Source organism: Mus musculus, chromosome 2 (assembly GCF_000001635.26).
Source record: "Mus musculus strain C57BL/6J chromosome 2, GRCm38.p6 C57BL/6J".
NCBI lineage: Eukaryota > Metazoa > Chordata > Mammalia > Rodentia > Muridae > Mus > Mus musculus.
The window spans coordinates 27,196,715-27,216,197 of record NC_000068.7 but is presented as its reverse complement, the minus strand read 5'-3'; the positions used below and the strand labels follow the sequence as shown (position 1 = coordinate 27,216,197).

The 19,483-nt window shown below is 51.8% G+C and overlaps 1 protein-coding gene across 3 annotated transcripts in view; it reads left to right on the top strand.

Moving 5' to 3' along the window:
* The window catches only part of Sardh (sarcosine dehydrogenase), a 59,940-nt gene that overhangs the window by 32,135 nt on the left and 8,322 nt on the right, over positions 1–19,483 (top strand). For all 3 annotated transcript variants that reach the window (NM_138665.2, XM_006497789.4, XM_006497788.4), the window contains 4 exons: positions 1,013–1,160; positions 5,094–5,187; positions 18,507–18,669; positions 19,381–19,483. The exon at positions 19,381–19,483 is cut by the window's right edge and continues 66 nt beyond it. In NM_138665.2, the coding sequence (NP_619606.1) occupies positions 1,013–1,160; positions 5,094–5,187; positions 18,507–18,669; positions 19,381–19,483 (508 nt within the window). The remainder of the gene's footprint in view (positions 1–1,012; positions 1,161–5,093; positions 5,188–18,506; positions 18,670–19,380) is intronic.

The window sequence follows — 19,483 nt, the reverse complement described above, 5'->3', positions numbered from 1 at the left end:
GCTGGTCAGAGCCTGTGTGCCTCCCAAGACTGCATCCTTCCATGGATATGTGTGTTCCTGTGAGGTGTCTCCAAAATAAAGGTGTCAGACTTGAGGAAGCAGGCCTCTGCCCACCCATGGCTCAGGGAGACTCTTCTGGGTGTTATTACCGCTGAGAGGAGTCTGGATGGAGGGACAGGCACAGTGCTTGGGTTTGGTTGTCATAGATTCAGACTACTACTGAGCTCTGCAGGGTGAGGAGTGGGATGAAGAAGGAAGTCAGAAAGATGGGGTGCACATAGAAGCCTCCCACCCTGCCTTCCCTGTGCCAGGCTCCACCCACTCAGGTCCAGGGGGTGGTAAACACAATGAAAGGTCCAGGGATACCTGACTGCCACAGGTCCTGGCACCCTTGCCAATGACAATTCTGTGAACCCTGAATCCCAGATGGGACCAGGAGGTTGGTGAACTTGTTTACTGGATCTAAGGCCACAGAGTTGTCCAAGGTCATTAAGCTCTGAGGCAGCATTTTCCCAGAATTCCTGGTGGAAGTGAGCTGATGTCCAAGGGCAGAGTCTCAGGGCCAGTGTGGCTCTGTAGTTGTCCACGGCCATAGGGACAGTGGGTTTCATGTATTCCCAGCACATGTCTCCTCTCTGAACTTCGGTCTCCTTTTCTGAAGTCTGGGGGAGTTGCTCACTCTGGATTAACACTCTGTGTGAAGGCTTCAGAATGGCAGAGGCAGGGACAAGGATATGGGGTGTATTATGATGGGAATTATAAGGACATGAGACTCAGGAGGGAAAATACTTGTCTGAGTCCACTTTTACCCTAGTGGTTGAGGCAGGATAGATACCCCCTCTCAGACCTGAAGGCACCAGAGTTTTAACCATTTGTCTAAGAAGCAGGAAGAGGCCCTTGATATTGCTCATTGGCAGAAGCAAGCTATACACTTTCCTCAGTGAGAGTCTGGGGCCCCTCACTGTGTTCCCTGTTCCAAGGTCTTGTTCTAAACCTGTTGCTTCTCCTCCAGGGGATTGCTACTACCTGGCCGTGGGTGGGGCTGTGGCCCAACACAACTGGTCCCACATAAACACGGTGCTACAGGACCAGGAGTTCCGGTGCCAGCTTATGGATAGTTCTGAAGATCTGGGCATGCTCAGTATCCAGGGCCCAGCCAGGTGAGTGAGGATCAGGACCTGATACCTGGGTTATCTAGGTCCACCTAGGCTCCAGTCCCTCCAGCCCAGCTCATGGGCATAACCACTCCTCTGCATGTTGGACACTCTGCCTAATTGGGACTGAACAATTTTCAAAGTATCAGTCTTAGGCTAGCCCTGTGCCGGGATCAGCTTGACTTTAAAGCCTTGTGTTCAGTGAAGACTCCGTGGAGGCTTCATTCCCATAAATGGGCAGAGCCAGACCAGGGGTGGACTTATTCCCGTTTGTAAATGGAGAGGTCATCCCAGGTGGATGACCCTGGTCCTCTCTATAGGCCAGACAGGGTCGTCCACCACTCAAGTACCCTGTAAGGGAGCCTTGTTTTGGATGCAGGAGGAATCCTATAAGGATCCCTGGGTGCTACTGAGGGTCTCAGGCACAAGGATGTGTGGCAGGTGTGCACCTGGAAAGATAACTCTGGCAGAGCTTGGGGGGAGGGGCAGGATAGGGAGACAGGAAGGAAAAAAAATGAACAATGCATTGTGAACAGCCACCAACTAAGTCCAGCCAGTTGTGGAGCTGACCTGGCCTCCACTGCTGATGCTGCTCAGAGACCTGTGGAGGAGAAGGGTGGGGGAAGGGAGAGACGGAGGGGTGGGGAGGTGCTCTGTTGCTGTGATGGAATATCTGTAAAACAGTTAACTAGGGGGTGAAGGGCTTGTTTTTAGTCATAGGATCAAGGGGACAGGGGCAGAGAGAGAGAGAGAGAGTGAGAAGGACAGACAGATTCAAAGGGATAGGGGAAGGATGTGGGGGAGAGGAGAGAAAGAGCAAAAGGGGAAAGAAGAGGGAGAGCAGGAGATCATGTGACAAGGGCTTATGACTTTTCCTTTTGTGTTCTATCTGATGCCCATGCTGCCTACATTCAGAGCTCCAGGGAACACACTTGGATGCTCTCCCTCTGAATCTCCCAATTTCCCTCCAGGCCAAGCAGGGTGATGTACATCCCAAGTGTCTGTGAATGTTCTTTTTCTTACTGATGGAACAGAGGTGGAGACATTTGCCAGGGCCACACCGTTTCTGGGAAGGGAGGCAGAAGGACATGGGAAGCCTCTTGACCTTTCAGGTGTTCTCATATCCTCATCAACACACTAGTCGCCAAGTCAAACCGTCGTGAGGAGCTACACCTTGGTTAACCAGCAGGGCCTGCCATGTGCTGCCCAGAGACGGACCCGTGCTTGGTGCTTGGTGGAGCCCCTGAGCCTAGATGGGAAGTAGAAGAAGGGAGAGACAGGGAAGAAGGGAGTCACTTCTTGGGGGTAGGGGCCCCAGGGGACCAGTATGACAAACTTGGTTGTTTGGTGACATCTCTTCCTCCCTGGGTATCCTGCTGGGACTCTGGCTAGTGTGCTTAGACCCTACCCTGGCACCTTGGGGTTGACCAAACTAGTTACTTCTTGCTGAGTCCAGATCCTGCCCACTGCTCTGAGAGCAGGAGAGGCACCAGGTAAAACAAGTCTTTGCTGAGCCTTCAGGGAGGCCAGGAAGAGGGAGTGGCAGGTGTTGTGGACAGCACTGCAACCGGTGGGGGCACGAAAACCATTTACTCCAGAATTTAGAGGGCTTAGCATCTGGCTGCAGGGGCCAGTGGTGCTGTGGGCATGGCTTTCAATACTCCTCCTGGGTGGGGGGAAGCCCATATGTCAACCTGAAGGAGTGGAGTTCTACCTGCTGCATTAGAGGCCCTTCCTGGCCCAAAGGAGACTCCAGCTTCATTGCATGCTGACCTTGGACAGGAACAGGCTATTTTTAGAGTAAGGGAGGCCAGTGGGTGAAGCGAGATGGAAGGAGTGAGGATACCAGGCAGTCTGATCAAGATGCAGCCCCAGGGAGCAGCTGGGGGCAGCCTCCAGGCTGGCAGCTCCCCACTCTCCAACCTCTTTCTCACCTCTTCCAGAAGGCTCTCTCCTGTTTCCCATATAATTAGTAATGTCACTAGCTCAAATCGAACAGGCCTAGTTCCTAAGCTACGTGGGGAGCACTTAGCACAGCACCTGGGTTCTGGGAGGTACTGTACAGCAGCTGCCGAGCCTTCACTTGGCTCTTGACCCCTCTGTCTGCTGCATTTCTCAAGTTGATGAGCTTCATTCAGTTCATACAGCCTCCTATAGTTGCTGGGGGCAGACAGAGCTATGTGGGATGGCCACAATTGTCACTCAGCATGAGCCCCAGGTGCTAGATACATGGTTTTGTGATTCTATGAGGGTTCTCTAAAGCTCCACTTGGCAGCCACAGCCAAGGCCCAGGAGGTGCTGGGACTGGCCCCTAGGACTCCAGCTGGACTCTTTCCCCAGGCCACCTGTTCTCCAATGAAGGACTATAACCTTGGCAGACCTGGGTGGCTGTCCTCTGGGGCTGACACCCCAGCCTTCGTCACAGTCCTTCAAGCCCCACTTTAGAGGCTGTATGTAGTGGCATCTATGCCTCATGAGGAAGAAAACACAGCTCTGTATTCTGCCAGACTACCTCTCTGCTGTGTGGCTGCCCCCGGGGCTGTGGGAGCCTGGGTTCTAGGAGGTCTGGAGGCAGCAGAGCAGAGCTGAACCTCTAGGGCTAACACCACGTGGGGCTGGGGTTACATAAGGATCTTGGCAGAAGGCAGTGGCTGAGCACCTCAGGCGGGCGTGGGTGGCAGCTCCCAGCTCTGTGGGGTGGGGATTTGGGCTGGCTGCACTTCTGAGCACTTGCTGCAGCCCCCTGGGACCCCTTATGGTTAGAAGTGGGCGTGTCTCCAGGCCTAGGGTACTTGCTCTTCTGCCTGTGTTGAGCCCAGAGGCTTGCAGTTGGCATCACTCGCCAGATAACTGTGTTCAAGCAGTAGGCGGTGTAGGGTCCTATTGCCCTGGCTTAGAGGGCTGGGCACAGCAAAGAGAGAGAAAAATGGCAGACACCTCTGTAGTCACACAGGGACCCCTGGGGAGGGAATCCAGGGGCACTGCCTAGAGGAGGTGACTACTGGATGGGTCAAGAGCTGAAGGGTGACAGAGGGTCAAATATGACAAGGAGCAGGGCTGGAGAATGGAGGGACACAGGAGAGGTGACCTGGGAGGGGGTGTGTGGGCTTGTGGTAGGTGGGCTTGGGGCGTGGGCCTGCAGGATCTTGTCTGTTTCACAGCAGCAGGGCCTGAGCTGGGCTGCAGCAGAGTAGGGAGGTGAGAGAGGGAGACTGGCTGAGGCTGGTGCAGAACAATAGAATGTACCTCAACGGCACAGCTCAGAGTAGCAATGGACATGTGAGGACGGAGCGTGATGTGGTTTAGAAAAACAGTGGACATGACAGTAGGACTCACTGTGATGTGATATGGTTTGAAGAAGATGCGTCCAGTGCTGTAAGGACACCCAGCCATGAGCACTAGGTATGGCCCTGTTCTCTTGTCCACCAGGCTGGGACTCTAATCTCTCTGCCTCCTTGTGACTCCTGTGAGGCTGAGACCCACTGCAGGCAGGACTCTTGGGTTTGGTTGGGGGATGCACCAGGTGATGGTGGTGGTGGCAGTGACAGCAGTGGTGGTGGTAATGGAGGTGGAGGAGCAGTACAGTGTCCTATGCTCCCTGCTGAGTCCTGTCTACTCACCACAGCTTGACCTTTGACTCTGCTATATAAAACAGAGGCACAATTGCCAGTTCCTCGCAGTGACCACCATTGTGACTCAGGTGGGATCCAGGGTGCTTGGTAGTTGAATAACTCTATTTTAGTTGACCATCCTGTAGCGAGAACTCACCTATAGCCCGGCTTCCCTGACAGCCCACAGGAAGGTGGCTTTCTCATATGGTGGCACTTGTAGCCTGTCCCTACCAGGTCGTCTAGATTTATTGTCTTCCTCCCGCTGGTATTGGCTCACTGGCCAGGAACACCTGAGGTTGTGACTCACAGACTCTGTTCTTGTTCACAGCCGTGACATCCTGCAGGATGTGCTTGATGCTGACCTGAGCAACGAGGCCTTCCCCTTCTCCACCCACCAGCTGGTGAGAGCCGCCGGGCACCTGGTAGGTAGCAGTGACCGTCAGCCTCTGGGGGCTGGAGTGTGGTGGCGGCAACTTTTAGCAAAGGTTGGGTGGGCCTGGGAGTCTGGTACTTTCGGGCAAGTCTCTTTATCTCCCTGGGCCTCAACTCCCAAGGTCTGTCAGAGATGCTGGCAGCCAGCCTGACCCAGGAGGGAGCTCAGAGAGGCATGATGGCATCAAGATGCAGTGCCATGTGATTTCCTCCTGGTTTCCTGGCAAGTGACAAAGCCCAGCTCTTCCGCGGTTATGGCTATCATCTTCATCAGGGTCCCCTGGGACTCCGGGGGCTCTCTGGGTGATGCTGGGTAGGGAATCTGGGCCCTAGCTCCTGGCTGGCCCCCGCCATTTCCTGGGCCTCAGACTCCTGGCTGGGGAATACACGTTGTGCTTTCCATCTGGGATTCTCAAGGCTGATGGAGAAGGTGATGATGCCATATACCAAGTATCATTATCCCCTCCCAGGGGGGATTAGAGATCCTGACCTTGGCCCATAGGTCCCGGCAGTGCCCCCTAGTGGTGACTCTGAGAGGTGTGTCCTGGCAAGGCTGGCTTGCCCACGAAGGCCATCCTGGATCATTTATTTTCCGCAGCTTTTGCAGGGGCCCCAGGCCGGGCTGCATGAGTGTTACTTCCCTAGACTGAGTTTAGAGAATCTGGATGTCTTGCCCAGGTTGCCCAAATGACAATGCCCCCCAAAACAAAGATCTGTGCTGGTGACACACATGCCTGCAGCGGGGCAAGGACACTGTTAGGCATGTTCTGTCCTCTCTACTTGGCCATCTCTAGGGTTTTTTTTTTTTTTTTTTTTTTTTGTGGAGAGATGTGGAGGGCTATCAGTTGGAGAATGAGATTCCTGCCCACAAAAGGGCCAGACATCCTGGGACCAGGCTGGAACCTGTCAGCAAATAAACAGAGTGGCGCTGAGTGCTAAGGAGGATGCTGCCAGCGGGAGCGGGTGATAAAGGCCGCCACGTGGGCTGCACTCCACCTCCCCTCTGGAAGCTGCACCAGGGTTCAGGAAGTGGGGTGGGGGTTCTCTGTCTAGCTTGTTTCCTGCCTCATTAATGCAAAGCTGCTTGCTGGGACCAGAGAGGGTAGGTGCTCTGAAAGAGTAGTGGGGTGGGGTCCTAGGACATGGCAGCCTCCAGACCTTCAGACTCTCTAGCTTGGGTTGTTCATGAGGGCATCCTGGTGGCATTTGTGTTGGTATATTCAGCATCCAGAGTCCAGTTTTGATCAGGGCTGGGTTCTGCTGTGTGGAGGAAAGGAAAGCCGTGTCCCGCTTCCACTGTGCCGAGGCTTGGCACAGCCTCAGCCTGTGTGTGGTTTGGATGTTCGTGGAGGGAAGACCAGGTGGGAATATATCCCCTCCTGTCAAGATCAGCATCCTCCCACCACTAGCAGGACCACCGTGGGGTCGGGTGGGGGGAGCAGCGTGGGGTTCCCAACTCCAGCTGCTTCCTCCCATGGGACCCTGTCCTGGCCATGGCTGCCTCCCAGCCCTCCCAGGCTGCCCGGGAATCTTCACCTGGGGCCTGGGAGTTAGGCCAGGGCCCAGGCTGAGCTGACACAGCTCATATTGCCCAGGGTCACGGGCAGGCCAAGCCCCAAAGTAAGTGTCTGGTCTGGGGATCATGTATTCACTGGCTACTCGTGCCTCTGCCAAGCTGACTTATGGTGGCATAAGATACATATGAAATAATGCCCATGGCCTGGCTCACAGTATAGGCCTGCCATCCCAGCTGTGCAGACACCAAGGCAGAAGAACTGAACGTTCAAGATCAGCCTGGTCAACTTAGTAAGAGCCTGCCTCAAAATAACAAGTAAACAGAGAGCTGTGCTGTAGCTCAGTGGTAGAGTGCTTGTCTGGCGTGTGTGAAAGCCCAGGTTCAACTCCAGCGTTATAAAAAACAAGCAGGAGGAAGAAAGAAAGAAAGAAAGAAAGAAAGAAAGAAAGAAAGAAAGAAAGAAAGAAAGAAAGGAGAAAGAAAGGAAAGAAAGAAAGAAAGAAAGGAAAGAGAGAGAGAGAAAGAGAGAGAGAGAGAAAAAGAAAGAAAGAAAGAGCCACAAACACCAGCATTCTGTTTCCAACCATAGCTGTGCAGCAAAGGCTGGGTACCCAGTCCAACTCAGACCTCACTTCCGTAGCACATCCTTGGGACACAACCTTGACCTCACTCGGCCTTGCTTCTTTCAGCTCTGGAATAGGGTTGTGGTCCAGAGCCCATGGCATGATTACATAAAGATGGCCTTCTCCATGTGGCAAAGACACACTGACCAGCACAGGTCACCAAACGCTTGGCTGTGTTGTAAAATATGAGAAAACTCAAGAAAGCTCAGCCATCCATCCCTAGAGGCTGGTGTGTCTACTTCATGACAACATCTGCCTGTTTGTAACTGTGCCAGGCCTGTTCTCTGCACAATGGCCGTGGTCCTCACATCGCTCTGTTCTCTAGTTGTGCTTGTTCTTTGCCCACTCCCCTGCCTTAGTGGTAACCACGTTCAAACATCATGGGGTCCATGTCTTCTCTTGGAAGCAGCCTAGCGGCAGATGTCTTTGTACACGGTGCTATGAGTTTTCTGTCCAGAGAAAGGAACTGGTAAGTGAACCCACTGAGTCAGACAGCCTGCCCTACCCGCTTATTCTTGGCCACACCCCTTTCCAGTGCTGTCCTACATCTGGCAGGAGAGGAGAAGACTGTGCTCTCAAGACCAGGGTTCTTGTCTTGGGGAGACTGATTGTGCAGTGAGCTGGGAAGCCCAGAATCCTGCAGATCCCTGAGGATTACATGCCTAGGAGAACATGGTACATGAGAGAGCATCCAACATGGGACGACTCTGGGTCCTATTTCAACCAGCTGGTCACACAGTGGGGCTATCAGATGGATGGGCCCATGTCTTTGAGGCCAGACATTGGCAATGCCTCGTCAAAGCTGGCTCCCTGGCAGTTTCTGCCAATGTACCTCCTGGTACCGTGTACATATGGCACCAGTGTGGACCATCAGAGTTCTAGTGTTTGGATCTGAACCCTTGGTGTATTCCTATTGTACAGCTGCCCCACCCCCCAGCAGCCCCTCCCCTGGCTCTAGAATGAATTCCAGATGTGTTGGCTAAAAGCACCTGTGGGACTGGGCCAGACCTAGTGATGAGAAGGAAGGTGCAGCCCGCTCTCTGTGAGTGCATCCCCACCCATAGGCTCAAGGGAGCTTGCAGCTGCAGCTCAGGGCAGTGGAGAATGGCTGCCACTGCCCAGGGGATGGACTGAGAGTCCCTGGAAGTGCTCACAGGGAGGATTGGGCCTTTGTTAAGTTTGACGTGGAGATGCCAGTGTCTTGTTGCCCAGCTGCCAGCAACCATGAGCCTGGGGGCCACTTCCCTGAGAAGATGAGCTAGTCTCATAATGTATGGTTCACTATAACACAAGAAAAGTCTGCCGTGGGGTAGATTTGAAACACCCAGAAACACTTGACGCCTGGTCCTGAGCACAGCTAGCTATTCTCGCTTATCCTGCTTCCTCAGAGATCATGGCCACACAGTTGGGAGGATCTCTGAGGACAGGGCTTGCCAGGTCATTGAACAGAGCTCCAGGGACATGCAGGCTAGAGTAGGAGTGGAGGCACAGGCTGCAGCTGAGGTTACGTAAGACTGTGCCCTGCCAGGGACTCCTGTCCCAGTGACCCCACCTTCTCCCAAGGGCCTGAAAGAGGGTTAGGCCAAAGAGAACAAGACTGTTCCGGTGGCGTCCATGCTATGGTTTGGGCTGACCTGGAAAGTTGTCTCTCAGTGTGGCTCAGGACACACACCTCAGTGGCTTAAGCCTCTCCATAACTTAGCCAACAATAAGTGACAGTTTAGCCTCTGGTGGCACTTCAAGCTGTAGAGGCTGGCTGGTCACTGCCCTGACCCCAGAGGTGGGGCACACAGGCAAGTGGGGGAGGGAACAGGGAGCTGGGCAACAGATATGAAAGGGTAGTATATACCAACACTTCTGCGCTACCCTGACCCTCAGAACAGGGAGGTAGATGTTGGCCTGTTGGCCTGGAGTCTTATGCCTGTCTTCTTGGGCCTCAGTTTCCTCGGCAACAGTACAAAGTCTAGACAATGTCAAAAGTGCTTTGTGGTGCGTCACATATATCTGCTCAAATACTGAATCCTCTTGGAATCCAGGGGAAATTTCATATTCTAAGTGATATCTTGTGCTGGCTTAAAACTGTGTTGACAAACTGTCCATCAGCATGTGGAGGCTCTGGGGCCAGAACATGGAGCCAGGCCACGTATTTATAGATCAGTTGGCGTCTAGCCCACCAGCTGCAGGAGAGGAATGTGTGTGTCTGCGTAGTCAGCAAATGCCAGGTCGAGCAGAGACGTGAGCAATGACTTTGGTGAGCGCCAAGTTCCGCAGACCCTGTCCTGTGGACCAAGGCCCAGGACCCTGCTGTGGCTGCCAGGTTCCACTCATGACAGGACCTGGTCAGAGATGCCCAGCCACACGCACTGACTTTTGCAATAGCACTTCTCTGAGATGCCTTTGCTTGGGCCAGACATCTACAGTCTTTGGATTCCTAGAGGAAGAAGAGGGCTGGGGAAAGTGAGTGTCCACTCAGCAGCCAACAGACCAGCTGCCTTTGCTCCTCACATAGTTGCCTCAAGGCCAGCGAGATTCCCCAGCGGGGAAGAGCTTTCCCGGCGAGTCTCCCAGAGCTCAGCTCAGCCAGTACTGGGTCAGACATGGTGTTCTCGGCACCTCCGGCACCTCCGCTGAGGACACCCTGCCCCCAAGTAGAGAACAGGCCCCTCTTAGCAAACCAGCAAGCTCCAGGCTGGGAGTCATCACAAGGCATAACAATAAAGCAATTTCCCTCTGAAAATTAATTTCAAATCAGGAGGAAATTGGATTTCTTTCCTGGCAGTGAAGAAGCCCTAGCTTGTCGCTGCTGTGGCTCCATTTGCCCAGGATAGAACAGGCTCACACCGCATGCATTTGATAAACCATGGAGTCCCAGCGAGAATGCATTCACGTAGAGTACAGCTGCCTAGAAACTTGGGCTGTGAGGCCAGCACAGATCTGCTCATCCCTTCCTTAGACAGCCATAGAATGTTCTGCTCTAATTCTGTGCCGCAGCCAAGAGAGATACGGCATCCGCAGTCTGGGCATGTGTTCCCTGCCACTATTCAAGCTGTCAGTGGAGGATAAAATGATTGCCAGAAAAATGTAGGAACACAGCGTGGCTGGAATGAGGTGGGGTCACCCTGTGTGACCTCAGTGTGTGATGACTTTAGAACTAATTTGGGAGTGGCGTACGTCTTTTCTCCCCAGGTTTCTGTGACCCACTGCTCTTGTCTGGATGCAGGCACATTTACCAGGTACTCGGATTTAAGGATCTCAGGTCAGAGCTGCTACAACAGGGGTTTCCTCAGAGGAATGACTGGTTCTCCTCAGGCCAGAGGGATGGACCCCAGGGCCAGCAACTGTGGGTGAGACGTCAGGCAGTGTGGGCTAAGTACTGTCTGCTTATGCCCATTTCTAGAAGATTGGATTATAATCATTATGGCCATCATCACCACCATATTATACCATCACATAACCGGTCCCACAAACATTGCCACCCAAACCATTACCACTGTCACTTTCTCATCACGGTGATTGACACCATCATCTCTACAGTCACCAATACCGCTTTTATCATTACCATAGCCACCATCAACACCATTATCCTTGTCACCATTACTACCACCACCAATGCCTTTGTCATTACTATTACCACATCTTTATCACAACCACTGCCACCACCGCCATTAGTGCTACTGACATCACTATCACCACCACCATTGCCGTTATCATTATTACCACCACCGCTGCCATCATCTCTAATACTATTCCCACCATCACCATCATCATCGTCACCCCTCCACCAATACCTCTATTACTGCCACCATCATCAGCCTTACTACCAACAGCATTATGATAGTGTTGATTATTATGATGGCCGTTGTCTTTCTCACCACCACAAGCACCATCACCATCACCACTACCAACGCCATTACCACCCCACACCCATCATCACCATGACCACCACCATCACCATGACCACCACCACCAGCACCATCCCTGTGAGCACACTGGTACCATCATCATGAGAATCACGACCATCCTTACCTCCCACCCTGCGAGCCTCCAAGCCAGACATGTGCACTGGGTCAAGTCCTGTCCCTGGCTAGTGTGCTTACACTTCGAGTATCTTGGCTGTCTCCTGAGGGATAGGATGAACTTTCCTCAGTTCTGCCACCAGCTTCCTTCCCCTCTCCTGTGAGTTTGGGCCTCTGGGAGGGTCCTTATTTATTTAAGAATGACTGAGTTCAGAGCATATACTTACTGTGCTGTGGGACAGTGTGACTGTAAAGGCCTAGGCAGGACGTGTCTTCTCGAGACCCCACTCTGGCACATGTTCAGGGAATTTCCCAGGAATGGCTTGGCCTTCCCTGTCCTGACACCACCAGGGTCTTCAAACTGCAGCTGAGGCTAGGCTGAGTGCAATTCTGAACCTCTCCATACATGGCGTGAAGTTCAGAAGTGTACCAGATGTGGGGTCGAATCCCCCAACCCTGTGAATGGAGTTCCAGATCCTTCTCTTACCAAAGATGTCAACACTCAAGAGTAGAGGTGTGTCTTTCCGAGCTGGCCTCAGATTTTGCATCTGGGACTATGAGGACGGATCCTGTTCTGCTACCAAAGTCTTTGCGTCTGCTTTGGTGCTTATCCAGCTTATAGAACCAGGGTTATCAGTAGGCTATCTGCTCAGTCATGAGTCACCTGAGAGCAGCCTGCTGGCTAACGTTTACACCAGGAGGATTGGTACAGGTTATAGGACATTTCTCCCTCCCAGCACCTCACAGACACATGCCTCCATGTGACTTTGAACAAGTGGGTTCCTCCCTTGCCCGTATTTCAGGGTGATTGTGACATGTAGGAACCCTGGGAGGCAAAGGCTGTTTCTCTGCAGTTTTGCTGGCAGAAGCTGAGACTCAAAGGCCAGGTCTCAAAGGGGAGAACCATGAAGACTAATTCAAAGCATTGTCTGTGCCATCCTACGATTTTGGCCCTATGGTATCTGTGCTGGTAGGGTGGCTGACTCTTCATCTATCCTATGTCAGCTGACTTCCAAGAGGGCCGGACAGTGTCTCTGAACTGCAAAGGTTAGAATCCTGGGACTATGTTTTTGACCCAATGGGATGTTTGAAGGCAGGTGATCATCGTGGAATGGGGACTCAGAGCCTTGCTCTGCCCTGGGTTTGACATTTGTGTCCAATTCAGTGATACTGTCTACGATAAAGCAGATATGGCCAAACCTCCACTGTGAAAATCCCTGGGCTGGTGGTCTGGAAGCTTTGCTAGTAAATTCTGGGCTCTCGCCTTGCTGGGCTGAGCTGAGTCTGTCGACCACTGGGGGGCTGTTAGGCGTCCAGCAAGGACATGGTGCTGGATGGCAGATAAGATGAAGTCTCTTTTACCCATTCTAATGAGCAACTGTTACCACTTGGATGGTCACAGGGAATGGACAGAACTCTCCTCTCAGGACATCCAGGACCTTCCAGGAGAAGAGGATCCTGGGTGCTTTGTCCTAGCTGGGGCGAGAGAGCATCACCTCCGACCGAGTTATGACAGCTGCTCCTTCATTTGCAGTGCTTAGTCTGTACACTGCTACCAGGTGGCTAACTCTAGAGCACCATCCCTGCATGGGGACAGGAATTCTTTGCAGCCTCACCCTCATGGGTCTAATTCAAAGTGCCCATTTCCCAGCAGGAGGCAGAGCTGGCCTTGGACAGGATGTTTTGCCTGGACACCTTAGGCTGGCCTGCCTGGCCATCAGAGTCTGGGCTCTCTCTATTTCTGTTCAGCAGTGCATCCTCCCAAAATAACCCAAGTCCTGAACCTGTGCTCAGCTTGGTGAGTGTTCAGTCACTTAGGAGTGGGCTTCTGGGTGACAGGCATGCTAGGGATATTCCTTGGGGTCTAATTAAAGATGCTGTGCTTTGAGGTGATCTGGTGAGACTGGTGGTCCCTCAGGACAGCCCTCCCTTGCCATTCACTCCCCAGGGCTGTGCCCTTCTCAACATTTCCTAGGCAGGGATTTGGGTTTCTGATCATGCAGTTTTCTTTCACTGTCTTCAGTCCTAGAGAATCCCCCACCACTGTCCTTAATTAATTTTAAGAACTATATAGAACACACGAAATTGACATATTAATGAGGCTCCATATAATGGTGGAGTTCTTTGGTGGTGGGGTACTGTGTAGCAGAGAGGTACCATGTGGTGGTTTATACTGCATGGTAGTGAGGTTCCGTGTGGTAGTGGGGTACCATGTAGTGGCGGGGTACTGTGTGGTGATGTGGTACCCCTTGTGGTGAGGGGTGCTGCTATGATAGAGTACTGGGGTGCTGGGGTTCTGTGAGGTGGTTTAAGACCACGGTAAGTTCTGTGGCAGAGTGCCATGTGATGGCGAGGCACCATTGCTTATTGTGATGCGTGGACACAAGGTTTACATCAGACTACCCTCTTCTGTTCCCTCTATTTTTCTTGTGTGTGTATTGTATGTGACTGTCCATACATGTGTGTGTGTGCACAAGTACATGCAGGTATGAGAGTGTATGGGTATGTGCATGCATGTGGCATCCACAGGAGAACATGGGGTGTCTTCCTCAATTGCTCTCGGTCTTGTTTGGTGAGACGGAGTCTCTCGCCAGTGAGCCCGAGCACTCTCCCATCTCAGCTTCCCTAGCAAGGAGATTACAGATGTTCACCTCCATGCCTGGCTGTTACATGGAAGCTGGGGCTCAAACTCATGTCCTTATGCCTGCACTGCAATCACTTTGCCAACTGAGCCATCTCCTCACTTATTTATTTTCACATTTATCTAGTATCTATCTGTCTGTCTGTCTATCTGTCTATCTATTATCTATCCTCTGTCTGTCTAGTATCTATCTGTCTGTCTGTCTATCTGTCTATCTATCTCTATCTATCTATCTATCTATCTATTTATCTATCTATCTATCCATCTATCTATATCTATCTACTATATATCATCTATCTAGTATCTATCATCTATCATCAATTATCTATTATCTATCTATCAAACATCTGTCTCTCTCTCTCTCTATCTATCTATCTATCTATCTATCTATCCATCTATCTATATATATCTACTATATATCATCTATCTAGTATCTATCATCTATCATCAATCATCTATTATCTATCTATCAAACATCTATCTATCTATCTATCTATCTATCTATCTATCTATCTAGTGTGTGTATGTGTGTGTGTTTATGAGCATGTACACATAGCACCATGGCGAGAGGTCAGGTGACTGCCTGTGGGGGTCAGTTCTCTTCTTCCACTACATGGGTTCTGGTCACTGTCGGCTGAGCGGCAAGCACCTTCCCTGCGTGGTCCTCCTCACATGGCCTGGGATAAGCTTCTTTAGCTGCCACACTGTATGAGTAAGATCAGAGAGCACTCACCTGCCAGCGGCTGGCTTACTGTACTTAACCACAGGCACTGACCTTTGTGTTTGTTTGGTTTATGAGACAGGGTTTCTCTGTGTAGCCCTGGCTGTGCTGGACTCATTCTGTAGACTGGGCTGGTCTTGAACTCAGAAATCTGCCTGCCTCTGCCCTCTGAGGGCTGGGATTATAGGCGAGCGCCACCACTGCCTGACTGGATATTATTCTGTTGGGTACATGAATTACATTTATGTTGAGCGACATCATTGCAATAGGCATATCTTCAACTTGAGCGACATCATTGCAATAGGTATATCTTCAACAGACGGCTTTCATTTCCTCCCCAAATATACTGCAGAGCTGCTGGGACACACAGTAGCTCTGCTTGACCCCCTCCCCTCCAGGATCTGCTTCATAACCCACATGGACACAGCATGGAGCCTTCCCCCCCCCCCCCCCCGCCCATGTTCTATTCCCTGGGTTCGCTCTGCTGCCTGCATCTGTCCTCTGTCTCTAGTACTTGAAACACAAAGCACACCTCACCTGAACCCTCAGTCCTCAGTTTTCTCTCCCTGGAAGGGATCTGTTGGTTTTTATAATCTTAACTTTGAGGGTGGGAGCAGAGGGCGGGGTGTGGACCCATCTATACAGAGAAGGTTCTGCTTCAATCACAGTACTTCCTCAGACTCTTGAGAACTGGATCTATGCCCAGCTTCAAGCATTTTAAGCCTTCTCTCCAGTAGTGTGAGTACATGCACCCTGTTGTGAGATTGTTGAGCTGAAACTCAAAGCCACCAGACAAAGCACTTCTCAAGCCAGGTCCTGGAAAGCAACACCCTGTGGAACCCTGCAGTGTAGACCCTCTGTGACTGTCCTGGGACATTTGTCCTTATCCCAGCAGGAGTCAGGACAGCCTTCCTGCCATACAGGTGACTGTTGTCCTGTTGTGTGAGTGAACTCTTGGGCCGCTTCAGCTGGCTGCTCTGTGTGATAGCAGTGTGAGAATCCCTCTGTGAGCTCTGCCTCCCATGCTGGGGGCTGGGCTGGCATCTACATACAAGGCGGGCCACACCACCTAGGTCTACTTTAAAATTTTAAGAGGGTGTTACACTCTTCATGGTAACAGCACCATTTCATGGCCCTGCGAGCAAACATAAAACTTCTGACTTCTCTACATCCTCGCCAGCATTAAACTCTAAATTACAATTGTCATTACTATTTTGTGTGTGTGAGGACACATGTGTCATGGCACGTCTGTGGGGGTCAGAGGACAACCTGGAGGAGTCAATGCTGTTCTTCCATTGTGTTGATCCTGGAGGTGGCACTCAGGAGCCTTTACCCAAAGAGTTACCACCTCCACCCTGCTTCGCTTAAAAAAAGAAAAAAAAAACAGATTTTGTTTTGTTTTGTTCTTCCGAGACAGGGTTTCTCTGTGTCCTGGAACTCACTCTGTAGACCAGGCTGTCCTGGAACTCACTCTGTAGACCAGGCTGGCCTGGAACTCAGAGATCCACTCACTTCTGCTTTCTGACTGTTCTGATTAAAGGCGTGCCCCACCACTGCTGGGTGTGAAAGATTTTTTTTTTTAATTTTAATTTTTTTTTTTGAGACAAATACTTTGCTTTGGTTTTTTTTTGAGACAGGATTTCTCTATGTAGCTCTGGCTGTTGTGGAACTCTATCTGTAGAACAGGCTAGCCTCAAATTACAGAGATCCACCCACTTCTACCTCCTGAGTGCGCCACCAGCAGCACCAGGCAGGACTGGTTTTTCTATGTACCATCCGTCCATTCAGTGATGGCCATCTTGGCTGGTTCCATTTCCTCAAGCAGCAATGAACACGGTGGTGCAAGTGCCTGGGCCAGCATCTGATGGCAGGTGAATCTATGCCAGGCATGGAGTTCTCTGTAATCCTGCTGCTCACAAACCCTGCCTGAAGCACATTGCTTAGATGGGCCACAAAGGCCTTCGAGGTAGCATGGAGGTGTCTGGCCCATAGTGGTGAGAAAAATGAGTTTGTTCTCAGTCTTGTTCCATCCTTGTGTGCCACTATGGGAGGAAATGAGATCTGCCCTGGGAAAAATGTAAGGCACCCAGGCACTCATGATCTATGGATCTAGAAGGTACACAAACTTCTCCAAATTCTCCCTGTGCCAGTAGGGAGAAGGGCCTACCACCTTCTCTCTGGATTTTCTTCTTGGCACCTGCCATGGGCCACGTGGCTTTGTAGCGGAGACCCAGAAGTTGGCTACCTTGCGTCCCACTGAGGTCAGGTGATCTCAAGCATCCATGGTCATCACCCACCTGTGTGCTCGGCTGGATGAGAAGTGTCTGAACAGGGAGGCTGGGTGCACTTTCAAATGACTTTCCCTGCTTCAAAATGACACTGGCTTTGAGCCCCAAGCTCCTTCAGGGCTGTCTAAAATTAGCACCCTGGTGACAAGGCCGTCTTTGTCAGGGGCCCACAGCTTGCACAGAGAGACAGGAAATGTCAACAGCACTGTTTCTGCATCAGTTTAAGGTTTATTTTTCACAAGGCCAGCCTGCTTCAAAGGCCTCAAGAACCCAGTTTCTCAGTGGCTGTGTGATTAGACTAGCAGGGTCATAAGGTGCTGGCTTAGTGGTCAGACAGCAGGGTAGCTCCTTTGCCCAGCCAGCACAGGGGCAGCAGCGCTGGCCTGGCCACCTCTATTTGTGCGGTGTTTTGAGCCCTCCCACATCCCTTTGATGAGCTGAGCAGTGATCCTGGGCTGGTGTGCACTCTTGGGGCACTCACTCACACATCTCACAACCTGCCTGAAGGCTGGGGAAGTGGGCATCAGCTGTTTGGTTGATTGGGCTTGGTACATGTACCTAAAAGTTTGGAAGATTGTATCTTCTGAGGAAGGGAGCCATTGTATTGGCTGTGTGGGTGTGGAAATGCCCTCCCTGACTCCAGCTCTTCCCACATGGGCCTCAATGCCCTTCCTGCATGGCTATGATTAAGTGGGATGTGTGTGAAGGTCTCAGCATGGGGGCAGCAGATAAATGGTGATATCATTCCTTTGTTTGTGAGCCCCAGTTTCTGGAACCCACATTATTCGTTCATGTGGCTTCTAGAATGATGTATTCAGGACCCTGAATTGGCCCAGGCAGGACATGAACTATCAACTTCCCACCTGCTTTCCATGGGTGGAAGAGGCTGGAGGCTTTTTAAAATGAGAGCCTGGGCTCATGATGGCAGAACCTGTGGCTGTGGCCATATTTGGAGATAAGGTCCTGGCAGATGGGACTGAATGAGGGAGTGCGCATAGTCACCATCTTGCTGCTGTGACAAAGCACCTGGCAAAAGTGTCTTGAGGAAATAAGGGCATGGTGGCAGTGGAAGGAGGGCTGCAGATACTGAGTGACACAGGTACCCCTGGACCATTGCTGGAGCCCTTGCTTTGGAAGAAACCAGGAAGTTGTTTCCTGAGCCCCTAGGCATGGCTTGACCACACCCTGATCTAAAGCTGTGAACCCCCAGAATAGACTTGGAGCTCATTGTTATCTGTTTAAGCCCACCCAGTTTCTGGTCACCAGCTTGACCACAGGGAACCTGCTGGTCACTCCTGAGGTGAGGTGGGGGGGGGGGTAGGGTGGAGACTGTCTCCCTTTCTCTGCATTCAATTCTTCTCTTTCATTTGAAGATTCCCAGCTCAGCTTCTGTGAACACTCCTCAGAAAGTCCCATTTCTCAGTGACTGCTGGCAAGTGGCAGCCTGTGCCTGGGCAAGGCAACCTGAGGCAGCTGTATCTAACCCATGCCCTCATCTTCCTAGGTCCGGGCCATCAGGCTGTCCTTTGTCGGGGAGCTGGGATGGGAGCTGCATGTACCCCGGGCATCCTGCTTGCCAGTGTACCGGGCTGTGATGGCTGCAGGTGCGAGGCATGGCCTAGTCAACGCAGGCTACCGTGCCATCGACTCCCTGAGCATCGAGAAAGGTGAGCCCAAGGTTGATATGGCCTTGGGAAGCCAGTCAAGGCACCAGAAAGCCGAGGACACTCCTGTCACTGGTGTTTAGATTTTCACCTCATAAGTCCCTCTATCTCCCAGCCTTGTGCAATTTCTCAACATCCCCCCCCCCCATCTATGCATGGGGTCCCAATACCTGCACTCACCTGGACTCTGAGAGGTGAGGCACTATCTGGGATCCTGAAGGAGCAGCCTCAGTGGGAAGGGCTCAAATTCAGCACCATAGATTCCTTGAGAGATCTTTTTGAGCTTTTGAAACATTTAGTGCTGGGGGTTGAATCCAGGACATCACAAGTGGGGGTTATAATAAAGACTCAGAGCTGAATGGCTTTATCAAGTGGCCACCTTGCATCCTTTAAACAGTGATGGAAATTCAAAGTGGGATCTGCTTTTCCCCTAGTGATGCTCAGCCCACCTTCCAGGTCTGCCTCACACCCCACCCTGATGGTGCAAGGGACTAGAAAGCTCATGGGACTAGTCTGCTCCAGGAGCTCACATAGGGAACCTTTTAGAGACCAGGATCCACCCCATCTCCCTGGACTGTCCAGGTTGCTAAGCAACAGTGAAGGTGGAGATTTGGGGACTGGGCAGTATGGGTATGGACAGCACCCACATATATCTTCTAAGGGCTTGTTGCACAGCTTGCCTGGACACTCACCTCTAGCTTCCTTGTCCCGTAGGCTATAGACACTGGCATGCAGACCTGAGGCCCGATGACAGCCCCCTGGAGGCAGGATTGGCCTTCACCTGCAAACTCAAGACCTCGGTGCCCTTCCTAGGCCG